At 36.3% G+C, this 16,366-nt stretch overlaps 1 protein-coding gene across 1 annotated transcript in view; it reads right to left on the minus strand.

The window, feature by feature from the left end:
* Window positions 1-7,943: 7,943 nt before the first annotated feature.
* mpped2a (metallophosphoesterase domain containing 2a) overlaps window positions 7,944-16,366 on the minus strand; it is a 75,351-nt gene continuing 66,928 nt past the window's right edge. The window contains exons 5-7 of the mRNA XM_067400987.1: window positions 14,898-15,013; window positions 14,532-14,645; window positions 7,944-9,168 (exon numbers count right to left, since the gene is read on the minus strand). Of these exons, the coding sequence (XP_067257088.1) occupies window positions 9,050-9,168; window positions 14,532-14,645; window positions 14,898-15,013 (349 nt within the window). The 3' untranslated portion in view covers window positions 7,944-9,049. The remainder of the gene's footprint in view (window positions 9,169-14,531; window positions 14,646-14,897; window positions 15,014-16,366) is intronic.

A 16,366-nucleotide genomic window follows, 5' to 3' on the forward strand; every position in this document is an offset into this window, starting at 1 on the left:
CAGAGATTGTCCTCTCGACAAAATCTAATCACAAGAGGTCACAGGAGACGCTTTTGAGATGGATGCTAATACCTGGTGTAAACGAGCAGGCCTAAGTGTCTATTGATTTTACCCAACACAATCTGAGACATTAACATCTCTACAAGAAAACTTTTTTTTCTACTATCCTTTTATCTTTCTATCCTTCTCTAAAGTAACCTTTTCTTCCATAAGAATCTTTACACACACACACACACATATATACACCGATCAGGCATAACATTTTGACCACCTTCCTAATATTGTGTTGGCCCCCCTGAAGGTGTGCTGTGGTATCTGGCACCAAGATGTTAGCAGAAGATCCTTTACGTCCTGTAAGTTGCGAGGTGGGGCTTCCATGGATCTGACTTTTTGTTCAGCACATTCCACAGATGCTTGATTGGATTGAGATCTGGGGAATTTGGAGGTCAAGTCAACACCTTAAACTCGTTGTTGTGCTCCTCAAACCATTCCTGAACCATTTTTGCTTTGTGGTAGGGCAAATTATCCTGCTGAAAGAGGCCACAGCCACCAGGGAATACTGTTTCCACGAAAGGGTGTACATCGTCTGCAACAACTCTTAGGTAGTTGGTACGTGTCAAAGTAACATCCACATGGATGGCAGGACCCAAGGTTTCCCAGCAGAACATTGCCCAAAACATCACACTGCCTCTGTCGGCTTTCCTTCTTCCCATAGTGCATTCTGGTGCCATGTGTTCTCCAGGTAAGCGACGTACATGCACCCAGCCATCCACTTGATGTCAAAGAAAATATGATTCATCAGACCAGGCCACCTTCTTCCATTGCTCCGTGGTCCAGTTCTGATGCTCACATGCCCAGTGTTTTGGCGCTTTCGGCGCTGGACAGGGGTCAGCATAGGCGCCCTGACTGGTCTGCAGCTATGCAGCCCTATAAGCAACAAACTGTGATTCACTGTGTATTCTGACACCTTTCTATCTGAACCAGCATTAACTTCTTGAGCAATTTGAGCTACAGTAGCTCGTCTGTTGGATCGGACCACACGGGACAGCCTTCGCTCCCCATGTGCATCAATGACCCTTGGCCACCCATGACCCTGTTGCCGGATCACCACTGTTCCTTTCTTGGAGCACTTTTGATAGATACTGACCACTGCAGACCAGGAACATCTCACAAGAGCTGCAGTTTTGGAGATGCTCTGACCCAGTCATTTAGCCATCACAATTTGGCCCTTGTCAAACTCGCTCAAATCCTCATGCTTGCCCATTTTTCCTACATTAACTCTGAGGACAAAATGTTCACTTGCTGCCTAATATATCCCACTCACTAACAGGTGCCATGATGAAAATAATAATAGCTGTAATATTACACAGAATTTACTTATGTTGCAACTTCTCAAATGGGAGTATTTTTACACATAAGATCACATATCAAAATGTAAATAAGTTTGAATGTCAAACTAATATTTATTTAGCCGCTGTCTGTACTTGTTGACATACCAGTTCAGACTAAGGTTTTTCATATTAATTTATCAATTAAGCTCTATTCAATCTAACAACAAGGCTGTGTGATGTAAGATGTTCATAATTAAGATCATTTGTTTCTGATTTTTCAGGGGGATGGAAATTAATTTCAACTGAATGTGCCAATTATCATCCAATCTGTACAAACTGACATGATGAATTCAAACTAGATTCATGCACGTTCCAGAATTCCAAACAAGTCTTGATTATCCCTCATCTTCATCTCGACTCAGTCCTGTGTACTTCAGCCCATCGTCTCATAATCAGACTGCGATATGGTTGAGCTATTATTGCTGCATCACAGGTTTTTATGTTATTTTTTGTGATTACAGCTCCATTGAAAACAACTATAAGACTCATCAAATAATCAGAACACAGCCTCGTACTAAAAGCCACTGATGCACAAAACCAGCATGTCTGTGTTACATGGAATTCTATGAGAAATATCAAAACACTTAATAACTTTAATTAAAAGGGCATACAAATTCTGTATAAAAAAAGGATGCACCTCTTAATGGAAATAAATTTTGAGATGCCATTTCCATCAAGAGGTCATCGATTTTTGGTCAGGATTTTGGTAAGCACTCTAGAGTTTACTCCAGCACATCCCAAAGACTTTGAATGAATTTAAGGTTTGAATGCCAATTCATCTGCGAAAATGATTCTTCATGCTCCATCCCAACCATTCTTTCACATTTAGAGCCTGATGAATCTTAACATTGTCATTCTGGAATTTGGCCATGATGTGTCTTCCTACATAGACTATTAAGCATTTGCCTATTTAAATCCAAATAGCAACTTTTTTTATTATTTTTTTTTTATTTGGCCGGGCAGTGTATATATTAAAAATAACAAAGAAAAAGAAATTATTTTCTATTCTTTGTTATCAACAACATGAAATACATTAAGCTTTGAATGCATTCAAATTTGGAGTCATTACGGTCATTGTGTGTGTGGATAAGTGCATGAGGAAAAGAGGGTGAATAGTTCATCTTGACACATCAAGAGAAGAAATATGCTGTCGCTCAAAATAGTGATGCATTTATCACAGAAATCCTTGGAGAGTCATTTTTCCAATGTAATGAGGCCATGTAATGTCTCTTAGCATCAGAGAGGGTGTGCGTTTGTAAGGGAACAGGACATTTCTGAGCTGGTGTCATTTTCATTTTTTCAGCCCAGACATGGCTAATCTTTTAATCATAATTGAAACAATAAAATAATATTACAGTGATTTCTTTGATAATTCACAACACATGGACAATGAGGAAATGGGTAACAAAAGGACCCAACACTTCTCTTCTTACCCCAGATTTGACTTCATTATATCATGGGTGAGTCAAGTGGGGCCCAAATGAAATCCAGATTACAATAACAGCAGGGCTGGGTTCAATTAGGAGAGCGTAAACACTCCATACTGGGCTCCCGGCAGCACAGTCAGACATATACACATTTACACAAACACATACACAGCCTACATGAAAACTACACATGCAGAAAGATCAGAATAGCAACTTACCTCATTCAAAAAAGTACGTATGGGGTGAATTAAGGTTGAGTTTTTTTTAAGATACAGATTAATATTTTTTAGACAAAAATTAAAGGTGCAATGTGTAAATTTTAGGAGGACCTATTGAAATAAATACAATATAATATACATATGTTTTCAGTGGTGTATAAAGACCTTACATAATGAACCATTATATTTTTATTACCTTAGAATGAGCCATTTCTATCATTTTGCGTCGACATGTTTCTACAGTAGCCCTAAACGGACAAACTGCTCTACAGAGCGCGTTTGCTTGACTGGCTACTCTCTTCTGTCTCAGATGATGACATCTTTGTCTTGTGTTGGCCACCGTAGCTTCTTGTAATTCGCAACCTCACCACTAGATGCCGCTAAAATTTGCACACTGCACTTTTAAGTTAAGTAATTATTTATTAAAAGTCTTGATTTAGTTATCTCTGGCACCCTCATTAGAGCAGTGTCCTGTTGATGAATGAATTAGGTTTATAGCGCTTTTCCACTTCATGGTACGGCTCGGTACTGCTCACTTTTGGTGCTTTTCCACTTCATGGTACGGCTCGGTACTGCTCACTTTTGGCGCTTTTCCACTTCATGGTAAAAAGCAAGTAAAGTGAGTCGAACCATGCCGAGTCGTACCACGCAGTGGAAAAGCGGCATAAAAGAAGTGAACTGAATGGATGTGAGCTAGTTGGATGTTTTAGTTGCTAGTTGTAAGTGAGCTAGTTGGATGTTTTGGATTAATCTACTGCAAACCTTTTCGATCAGCAGTCTTTAGAATCACAAAATAAAGGCGAAGCTTGATGACACCGTAAATGAGTGTGGAATCATGGGAGTTGTCGTCTTCACCTCCACAGCTGATGGAAAGCAAACCGATGGGACTCAGGCAGAAATCATGTTCATGGATGAGCTAAAGTATTAATTAAAGTTTTATTAACGTTACTGTAGTATGAAGCAGGGTGGGGCCGAGAGCCGTGGGAGCAGATCAAGTCCCATGGAGGAGCTCCGGAGCTTTTATTATGCTTATATGCCACAGTCCTTTCCTTTTGTTGTTTGTTTTTTTTTTTCACGACTAAAGTTACATTTAACGTGAACTTTGTTACAGTTACATTTGATCACTTAAATTCATACTATTTTATTTCATTTTTGAAAAAAAAAAAAAAACCTTTTTGAAAAGTTTTTGTAATAAACAAGTAAAACAATGGCATCAAAACACGTTTAATAAAGTTGTATGCGTGTCTTTTCAAGCTAAACCTTACATTACCCTCTGTGTAGTAGTGTGTACACACACACACACACACACACACACACACACACACACACACACACACACACACACACACACAATCTCTCAAGTGGTGACAGTAGGTATTAGCCTTCAGAGTTGCGTGTCATCCATCACAATGGCACGAAGGCTAAGTTGACAAATTTCCAATATTAATAGAAGCTGTCGGGGCGTCGTAGGGTAATAGCTGTCCCTGTCACGGGCACCTATTAAGGCCTGGCCCCTGCTGCAGGACGAGGTAATTAATACACTCACACATGCTCCCAACACAATTTAGATTGACATACACACTTTCACCTTCATTTGAGGCAGGGACAGCAGGCAGAGAGAAAAAAGCTTCATTGCTTCTTTGTGTCTAGAAAGCTGCTTTGAAGCTTTAGCTAATGGCTACATAGTTAAGCTACATTAAAGCTATACCTTTCCATCCAATGATAATTCAATGTGGGCGTGGCTACACGGTGAAAAAGAGTGCAACAGTGCACTGTAGTCTTAGTTTTTTTTTTGTTTTTTTTTCCCATAGGGATTTTTAAAAAGTCTTTGCTAAAGAGTTATATCCCAAGAACCAAATCAATAATTGCAATTTCAGCAATCGTGTAGATCATAACAAATCACACTGTACAACATGGATCTAATAAACTTGGGTACGACATGTATGTAGATTGTACAATGATGATACCTATTGAATCGTAGGTTACGACGCAAGTTAGTATAGAAGAATAAAACGTCATCAGCATGCGCTAATGTTAAACAAATAGAGCAAGATGAATCGCACTTTGGCAACTGTTGGCAAATGTGCGCTGAAAAAAAGAGGAGGACGTGAAAGAGGAGAACATGGATGTGATCATGGTTAGGGAAAAGAGGCCAACTTTTGCAAATGGAGCTTGAGTTAAGTTTTAAGTTTTAGCGCCATGTCGGGTTGATCAATATGCCATTTGTATTGGTTAGTCAGTAGACGTAGGTCGTAGCTGCAAATATACTGAGATGATCATGCTAAATTTCGTCAGAAAAATGATCGCAGGCTATCTTTGGTTATAAGACCGTGACAACGGCCGTCTTTGAACCTCTTTCACTGTATGATGTAGGACCACTGTTTAGGAGCTACAACCACAGAAATCGCCAGGGACAGGCCACATTTTTTTACTGTGTACCAGGCATAAGAGTGTAAGGAAGCTGAATCCATGTCATTTTCAGTGCTTCATGGGAATGGACAGGCGCTGAAGAGTTTTGCCATATGATTGGCTCCGTTTAACTCCACTTCCTTAAGCACTTCCCCTTGGGGGAATCCCCACCGCCATTTTGAAGTGTGTACAACTTCGTTAAGTGGGCGAGGGAAGTTTATTTGCACAGACCCCCCACCCCTCGATTTTGTGCACAGATCCATGGACCACAATGCAACATGATTGTGTTGTCACAGCATATCGTTTTGTTCAATTTTGTTTGTGTGATTTTTTTATGCTTTCTCCAACAGCCCAAGCATACATACAGGCCTATAGAATGGTGCGTATAACAAGATTCATAAAAAAATATGATTATTTAAAAAATATGTTAAAATCACGTGGACTGACAGCTTCAACAAAACCATCGACTACAACATCGTAGCTCATAGGCCTGTCTTTAAGGGTCATAAGTTATCATTAAAAATCAATTACTCTTTAAAGAAACTAAACAACCAACAAAATGTAACACTGATCATAGGTTATTGCTATCATGGTTGGTTGGGACAAAAACCTAGAACAACACAGAAGATATAAGTTTTAGAGCTGATCTCATTTAGACCAATATAGCATTGTTACTGAAAAAGTGACACTATTTTGAATGTAGCTAAGCTAATGCAGCTAAATGCTAACAGCTGTATTTTCAGCTAGTTACCCTCTACTGTTTTTGATGGTGTTTTTGTTTGATGATTTCTATAGCAACAATTTTTATAGACTTTCTATAGTAACAATTCTACATAAATATATTTTGAATTAGGTTTCTAAGCAACAGCATGCGCTAAACTCTCTCAGAACACTTTAGCAACTGCATAGTAAAATGCTAGAATTTATTCACAATCTGATAGCGACACTCTGGCATTGTGGTGGTGAGTTTGCATGGGTAGTACCATGAGTACTATGTTAGGATTGTCCATTTAAAGCACAGATTCTATAAATGCTTCTATAAATGGGGTTTGAGAAAACAAAAGTGTCAGTGCCAGTCTGCCAGCTCACAGGGTTACACTAATATGATTATGTGGATTATGCCAACAAGCTAGTCCGGGGCTATATTTCATGCTCTCGTTTGGGGGAAGTGTTAATTGGTTTGGAGCCTTTGATGTGACTGCTGGTAAGCTGGGTGGGGGAGGGTGAATATGAGAGTGTGGAAAAGTATGTATTTTCAGTTTTTTGGCCTTGGAGTACTTCAAATTGACTTCCAAGGGCAGAGCGTGGCTATTTTTCTTACTCTTAGCACACCACTGGCTCATGTGTATCTCAAATTGGATTACAAACAGATAAATGTGAATGAGGTTTCTGAGTGTGAAAACTCTCTGGAGGTCTTTTTAGAAGAGGAAAAATCTTTTGAAGATTTATATTGAGGAAAGAGGTTGAAAATGTTACCTTCCGACCTCGACTGAAACAGGTGGGCAGTTCTTAGGTGACAGGAAAAAAAGCAATTTTTTACTTTTTTTTAATTGCATTCATTTATATTTAAAGTCTGAGCTATTCGATTATATATAGATGGCAAAATATTACTTCAGTTAGGCCTTTTAAGTAAAATAAATAAAAGTTGTGCAGCTGTATATACATTACTGTTTGTATTTTTAATTTGTTTGCAAGTAAAAATCACAAAAAGACTGAGCCATGTACACAACAGCGTTTTCAACTAAAAACTAAAACTATTTAAGCATTTTGGCCATTAATTTACATGACAACGGCGTTTTGCGGGCCTGAAAATGCTAACTTTTGAAGTCAGGTTTCAAAATATTTATTGTTGAAAATGATACCTCTACTGTCTCCATGTAAACAACAATGTGAATTTGTGAAAACGTCAATGTCATGCATAGGTGCTATAGGTGCATATTATTTCGTTACAAAGTGATATCGCCAACTACTGGCCTGGCATGAAGGCATCTTTACACAGCAACAGTGGGACAGAAACCAAAGCTGAAGCGGTATAAAACCACAAAAACGTGGATTTACACAGACTGTTTAATGCTGCATTCATTTACACCGGACCAAAACAGACCTGGCGTATTTTAGGTATGCTTTTATGCAACATTGCATCTTTACACAGAATTTTAAGCAGGTACAGACCCGGCTTAACTCGGCTGTGTAAAGATGCTTTAATATAGCATTTTTAGTTGTCATCTTTCAGTCGCGGATCCGTTTGAACATGGTTTGTTTTGACAGAGTTGTTATCTGTATGCAAAAATGCAAAGAAAAAACTTTTCTGTTTTTAGTACATTGTTGTTGTGTAAATGTATCCTAAATAACAAGACACAACTTTGTTTTTAATTGAAATCGTAAAAACCTGCAGACATCAAATGAACAAAGCCAGCCTTGAGGCTAGAATGAACCAAACAAAGCATTTAGAAGTAAAAATCTTGCAATTTTATTTGCATATAAAGGCAGCTAAATATATCACAATTAAACCTGAAAAAAGAAGAAGAAGAAGAAACGTATCTAAACTTTTCCAGGAATGAGACTGTAACTGAAAGAAAAGCCGAGAGGCATTTACAGTGGCAAGAGTTAAAACATCTATTGGCAACATTTTTTTTTGTGCTAGCAAGACTGCATTTACACAGTGCAAAATTACAAAAAAAAGAAAAAAAAAAAAAAAAAAAGAAGAGAAAAACAAAAACTATCATACGCAAGATATCAAAGGACAACTAAACCTGGTTTTGTCAGGTTCCGGAAAAACAAAAAAACAAAACAACCTTTGAGATTGTACATTAAAATAATTTCAACTCGAGTACTCGTTTATTGTATGGAACAATACGCCGTAAAGTAGGAACATTTCATGAAAACAGAAAAGAGCATGTGTGCGCTTTACGCACATTTAAGTCATCACTTACAGGCAAAATGATATTCTTCAAGAGGCTTAGAACGAACACAATTTTAGTTAGAGATTTTACAGCTTACACACACATATAGATATACTCATATTTTAAGACATTTTCCAATTTCTATGCAGAATGAGGCGCTTCAGAATATACAGGAGTTAAAATGCATCCATGTCTTTCCCTGCGCTTGTAAGAAAGTGTTCTTTGAATGCAAGAAAAGAAATCCCCTTAGTTTTGGATAAAAACAATAAATATGACGCTTTCTCTTCGCTAGCAGAAAGAAGGGGCTCCAGCTGGGGGAACTTAAAGCTAGTTTAAGGCATTATATCCCTGTCAGCTAAAAGAAAGCTTAATTATCCTGAAAAAAGAATATACAAAATGAACAATGGCATTCCATACCAACATAATTTGAATATTGACAAAAAAAGAGACAATTTTACAAATTCACAAAGCTTATTATCTTACAGATTTAATCAGATCTTTTCATAAGATTGTTCACCACTTCTGTACGCAAAACACCCCGCATGACCCCATCCGTCATCAGAAACTTCCACTGAATCTTTTAGCAAAAGACTGGCGATTTCCAAAGAAACATTCAACTATTTTTTTTTTTTTTTTTTTTCAAAGTACTGTTAGAAAACATAAGGAAAGAAAAGAAGAATATGGCAAAGCGCACAGGCGTCTCAAGAGCTTGGGGGGTTTGGGAGGTCGAACACGATGGGAGGGTTGGTGGGTTGAAAGCTGACTGTACAGGTAGAGGCGTTGATGAATGTAGTATACCCGTCTGTCATAATGCCGTAACCTAGAGGAAACAAGAAAGGGAGATTTCAATATTCAAAACTTCCTATGTTGTCTGTAGACTGATTTTTATGTGAAGGACTTGGGGCATTTTTTTATATAAAAGGACTCTGGAAAGTCCAATGGATGTGACTTTTTCGCACACTCCCGAAAGCCTCTCTTCCGTTTCAATGACACATGAAATGAATGCTTATACAATGTTCAGGATAATGCCAAGAGCTATTTTGTATCATCATGTCAATGTGTCATGCAAACTATAGTCTCACATAGAGGGCTTTCACACCGGGGGAACCTTTTCATAGTTCCTAGAACTACTGGCTAGGAACAATTTTAGTTCAAGGAACTCCTTTTGGGGGAACTAAATTAGCTCCTACTTCAAAATAGGGTCTAAACCAGCACCACTGGAACTATCAGTGACGTATAAGTGTACGTTGATTGGTCAAACGCATGTCAAACAATGGGTGCCTGCATTTTTAAAAAGCTGTGTAAACATATTTACTTCACGAACATGGAAAACAGCGATAACGGCATTTACCTGCTGTCTGCAGGGTTGTGTTCTTTTCTCCGCCTCGATGATATGTAATACTGAAATTTGTCATAGGAGATGTCTTTGCCCTACTTTTTGCTCGTTCAGTCGCATAAATTATGCATTTACATTCCATCTCCATTATCATTAAACCCCAGACACACAACAAACACAGCTTAAATCAAGTCATCCTCCGGCCACTTCAGAGTTCCTACTCCCGGTGCGAATGCAACTAGGAACATGGCCCGGGAATGAGTTTCTAGAACTATTCAGTGTGAAAGCCCCTATAGCCAGATATAGCCTATAGTCTCAAGTATACTTGTATATTTTTTTTTTTTATAAATTTAAACATATCAAAAAGAAACAAACTAAAGATTTATATCTAAATAGTTTTCAGACGTTTTGGTACATGATTAAATAGAGGCTATGTTCACACCGTCAGTCCAAATCTGATTATTTGTGTATCCGATTGGAATCTGATCTAAATTACTGACTGTCCACACTGTATTGCAGATCCTCTTTCGTTTTCTGGAATATCTGCACTGGTTTCTATGACAATGATTATGCATTGCATTTTTGCTGTTCACACTTGCTAAATTGGATTGGATTCCAATCGGAAATGCACAAAGGTCAGATTTGGACTGATCGTCTGAATGAGGCTAAAGTCCATATTCAGAAAAGAAAATTAAATTTGCCCACTGACTGAAATGTGTGTGCATACAAAACATTGAGTAAACACGATAAACAGTAAAAGGCCTTTACTCGAGTGGAGCACTTGTCTAAATTAGCCCATGGGCTCAGAGACCCTTCTCTCTTAAACATGTTTAATTAAAATAATAATAATAATAATAAAAAGCCTCAAAAGCTGGAGGGAGGAAGAGAGGGGATGTAGCACATCTGGTGAACAGAGTCTCAAGTTTAACCTAAAGGCAGATCTCTCTGATCCCTGTTCCCTGGAAAATGCAACCCATATCCATATATATTTATATCCTAGACTGCTTATGTGTGTGCTGATGCAGCTAATACTGTTCATTACAGGAAGAAGGAACAAGCCATTTCAGTTACAAATAAAACATGATATACTGTAGTATTCTCAACTGTTAAAAAACTAATTTCTCACATTTGCTGACTGGTCGTTATTGCATAAAAGCTTATTTGACTTTTGGGTATTAAATGAGGCCATTTACAATTTGGGATTAAGAATAAAACTAAATTTAAAGAAATTAAAACTTTTATTAAAACTCTAGCACTGGAGAGACCAAACGGGAAAGCCTGAAAAGGGATGCAGAGTTTTTGTTGTTTCTGCTCCATACACCAGTAACATTGGTTTTGCTATTTTTTTTTCACAGAACCAAGATATGCTGTAGTTGTAAAGTTAGCTATAATAACAGGACAGTTTTGAGTGCCGTTGTTTGTCTGGAGCTGGTGTGCTGCTGGAGACTAACAACCAACTTGTGTACTGTATGTATGGCAAGCCGTTTTGACTTTAAATCACTCCCATGATGTGATTCTTGATATCAACAATTAAATTTTCACTAGTTAAAATGGTAACTCTTGATATCAGGAATGGAGTTTTTACTAGTAACAATGGCAATTTTTGATAAAGAATTACATTTCCACTAGTAAAAACTATAATTCTTGATATCTGTAATTGTATTTTCACTAGTGAAATGTCACCATAGGCTGCCATTCAAATTCAATTGTTGATATCAAGAATTTATTTCTTTCGAGATAAAATTCCAATTTCACATATCAGAAATACAATTCTTACTAGTAAAAATCATAATTTTTGATATCAATAATTTCGTTGTTACTAGTAAAAATGTGAATTTTTGATATCAAGAATTCAATTGGCACTAATTGAAACATCAGTTCTTGATATCAACAATTGAATTGCTACTAGTAAAAATATTAATTTTTGATATCTGAAAATGTATTTGTGATATCAATATAATTTTAGATATCTAAAATGGCTTTCTTAGTAACAATCACATTCATGACTTCAGAAACTAACATTATCACTAGTGACAATCAAATTATTTATATCAAAAACTAACATTGTTACTAGTTCAATTGATGATATCAAGAAAAGATTATTTGCACTAGTAACAAAGAAATTAATGATATCCAAAATTTATGATTTTTACTAGTAAGAATTGTATTTCTGATCTGTGAAATTGGAATTTCAACTAGTAAGAAATCAATTCTTGATATCAACAATTGAATTTGAATGGCAGCCTATGGTGATATTTCATGGTGAAATGTAATTCTTGATATCAAAAATGATCATTTTAACTAGTGAAAATTGAATTGTTGATATCAAGAATTCATATCCTGAGAATGAATAAAAGTCAAAATGGCTTGCCATACATTTGCACTAGTAACCACATAATTACAGCAGTGCTTCCCACAGGTTTGAAATATACTTGCTGTGGTAGCCAGGTGGAAAATCCTTCTGTTACCCACGGCACAAAAATGATCTACTACATGTGACAAACATCAAATAATGCGTGACTTTTAAAAATAATTTTATTTATTGAAATTCATTTTGATACAGATTATGCTGTGTTTTGGGGGGTATAAAGTACTTTATCAATTTACCACAAAATTTCTCAACTAAACCAAGTGCATGCATATGAAATATTACATTTTTATGAAAAAAAAAAAAAAAAAACACTTTAATGACGATCAAAATGAATTATGAGTTCTTTCTGGATATTGATCTAGGTGTTAGAGGCAGAATTCTGTAATCTGCTGGTTAGACATATCTGTAGGAAATACATTTTTAGTGTAATTACCATATACATCCAAACAAACAAACAAACAGAGGATGTCCCTCCCAGGTAAAGCCTATGTGTGGGAAGCACTATACTGATATCAAAAATTATGATTTTTACTAGTAAGAATTGGGTTTTAATATGTGAAATTGGAATTTCAACTAGTAACAAATCAATTCTTTATATCAATAATTGAATTTGAATGGCAGCCTATGGAGACATTTAACTAGTGAAAATACAATTACAGATATAGAGAATTATATTTTTTACTAGTTCAAATTTAATTATTGATATCAAGAATTTGTATTTCTGCGAGTGATGATGTCATTGTTCATATCAAGAATTAGCATTTTAACTAGTGAAAATTGAATTGTTGATATCAAGAATTCATATCCTGGGAATGAATAAAAGTCAAAATGGCTTGCCATACTGTATGTTCATGTTATTTGTTCTACCTTATCTTTGCTTTATTTTTCGCTAAGCATTATATTGCTTCATTTCAGCTGTGATAAAGAGACATCCATTCATTTCACTCTTTGTTATAATGCAGCCATTTGATAAAATCATTTAAGTTCATTTTTTTTCCTCATCAATGTACACACAGCACCCCATATTGACAGAAAAACACAGAATTGTTGACATTTTTGCAGATTTATTAAAAAAGAAAAACTGAAATATCACATGGTCCTAAGTATTCAGACCCTTTGCTGTGACACTCATATATTTAACTCAGGTGCTGTCCATTTCTTCTGATCATCCTTGAGATAGTTCTACACCTTCATTTGCGTCCAGCTGTGTTTGATTATATTGATTGGACTTGATTAGGAAAGACACACACCTGTTTATATAAGACCTTACAGCCCACAGTGCATGTCCGAGCAAATGAGAATCATGAGGTCAAGGAACAAGGAAATTTAATTATTGATATCAAGAATTTGTATTTCTGCGAGTGATGATGTCATTGTTCATATCAAGAATTAGCATTTTAACTAGTGAAAATTGAATTGTTGATATCAAGAATTCATATCCTGGGAATGAATAAAAGTCAAAATGGCTTGCCATACTGTATGTTCATGTTATTTGTTCTACCTTATCTTTGCTTTATTTTTCGCTAAGCATTATATTGCTTCATTTCAGCTGTGATAAAGAGACATCCATTCATTTCACTCTTTGTTATAATGCAGCCATTTGATAAAATCATTTAAGTTCATTTTTTTTCCTCATCAATGTACACACAGCACCCCATATTGACAGAAAAACACAGAATTGTTGACATTTTTGCAGATTTATTAAAAAAGAAAAACTGAAATATCACATGGTCCTAAGTATTCAGACCCTTTGCTGTGACACTCATATATTTAACTCAGGTGCTGTCCATTTCTTCTGATCATCCTTGAGATAGTTCTACACCTTCATTTGCGTCCAGCTGTGTTTGATTATATTGATTGGACTTGATTAGGAAAGACACACACCTGTTTATATAAGACCTTACAGCCCACAGTGCATGTCCGAGCAAATGAGAATCATGAGGTCAAGGAACAAGGAAATTTAATTATTGATATCAAGAATTTGTATTTCTGCGAGTGATGATGTCATTGTTCATATCAAGAATTAGCATTTTAACTAGTGAAAATTGAATTGTTGATATCAAGAATTCATATCCTGGGAATGAATAAAAGTCAAAATGGCTTGCCATACTGTATGTTCATGTTATTTGTTCTACCTTATCTTTGCTTTATTTTTCGCTAAGCATTATATTGCTTCATTTCAGCTGTGATAAAGAGACATCCATTCTTGTATTGAATGTTCATGTATTTTGGGGTGGAGTAATGAAGGGAGGGGTGTGTTTTTTGGGCTGATTTCAAATATCAACAGAATTTCTCAGAAATGGCTTACTGCACCTTTAATAAAATTGATTAATAATTGAACTTTGGTGTCTTATCACATTGCTGTTGCCTCCATTTTGTGCCTTGTCAAAAACACCCTTTAATGATGTTAAAAATCATTAAAGTGCACTTTTTTGCTTTTTTATGGAAGTGCCAAATTGTCTTTGTTGTTACTCACCTTCATGAATTCCTCCGAAGACGTGGAGTTTGGGCCGGACTCTCCTCTGGACTGTGTTTAACAGCTCAACACACCCAACTCTTTGCAACTCCTTCGGTACCCAGTCCCTAAAACCTACAGACACACACACACACACACACTGTTAATCAGTAATTCAAGTATTACTATTATTTTTTTTTATGGTTTTAGTTAATTAAAAAATATCCCTCATGTGAGGATAGATTTTACTTATTGTATGTAAAAAATGTCATTTTTTCCTTTTCCTATAACTTCAAATGACAAGCTTCATACAAAAGCCATTTAATGTATTTGAGGGCATTTGAATAATTGGATAGAACTCCATTAGGATTGGTTAATTGAACTCACCAAGGGGCGGCCCATGGGTCATGAGAATATCAATGCCCTCTGGGATGAGGTTCCACTTATCGAGCAGGGACTGTCCCCTGGGCAGGTTAAAACCCCAGCCATTAAACCACGGCGTCCTGCGGGGAGAGTGAGAAAAACACATTCATAAGCACCACACATGCATACGTCCACGCGGCGGGACAGAGACGTACATGCGCCATTTAAAATGACAGCTGAAGGCAGATGTGGAGAAACAATCTCAACCTGTCAAAGTGATCTTCTTTCCCCACATCCATCCCTAGAGGAAGCTTCAAAGTGTGAAATGAGAAGGGCTTCACTGCAGGCTGCCATAATAAATGCAAATGCTTCAGGAGATGCAGCCGCAGCAAACAACCTCCTCTCCCATGACTGCTATGGATTGATAGCTCGAATAAAGCCACGGGGTTGATGTAGGTACGACGCCTAAATGAAATAATGTGAAAAATGAGCACATGCTCGTATGTTTGTGCATTTATACATCTATATGTGTGTGTCAAGCTGAAGGTCTGATAGTGATGATAAATTGAGCGTCCATTTGTCCCAGGTCTGGTGAAAATCACTGATTACTGTCTGTGGAAATCACCAGAAAAGGAAGTGTAGCACTCGTTATAGAAAATTACAGACAGCACAAGGCACATTTCATGATAAAAAGCTTTTAGCAACGCCTAATAGTGACACTGCTTCATATTTGGGCTGGCCGTTATGATGGATACAGTAAACCGCTAGAGATTTTGCAGAATTTTTATACCATATTAGAAATATTTGTGCAGGTACCAGTGGGAAGGACAGTTATGTTATTTACAAGTGAGAGTGACAAAGAAATGTGGAGAAATTATACTATTTAAATCACATAAATAAAAAAAATAAAAAATAAAAAAAAATATATATATATATATATATATTCAATGAAAATCTATTTTAATAAGTAAATACAGACATATTATATATATATATATATATATATATATATATATATATATATATATATATATATATATATATATATATATATATATATATATATATATATATATATATACACAGTGGGTACGGAAAGTATTCAGACCCCCCTTAAATTTCACTCTTTGTTATAATGCAGCCATTTGATAAAATCATTTAAGTTCATTTTTTTTCCTCATCAATGTACACAAAGCACCCCATATTGACAGAAAAACACAGAATTGTTGACATTTTTGCAGATTTATTAAAAAAGAAAAACTGAAATCACATGGTCCTAAGTATTCAGACCCTTTGCTGTGACACTCCTATATTTAACTCAGGTGCTGTCCATTTCTTCTGATCATCCTTGAGATGGTTCTACACCTTCATTTGAGTCCAGCTGTGTTTGATTATATTGATTGGACTTGATTAGGAAAGCCACACACCTGTTTATATAAGACCTTACAGCCCACAGTGCATGTCCGAGCAAATGAGAATCATGAGGTCAAGGA

The sequence above is a fragment of the Chanodichthys erythropterus genome, chromosome 11 (genome assembly GCF_024489055.1).
Source record: "Chanodichthys erythropterus isolate Z2021 chromosome 11, ASM2448905v1, whole genome shotgun sequence".
In the NCBI taxonomy this organism is placed as follows: domain Eukaryota; kingdom Metazoa; phylum Chordata; class Actinopteri; order Cypriniformes; family Xenocyprididae; genus Chanodichthys; species Chanodichthys erythropterus.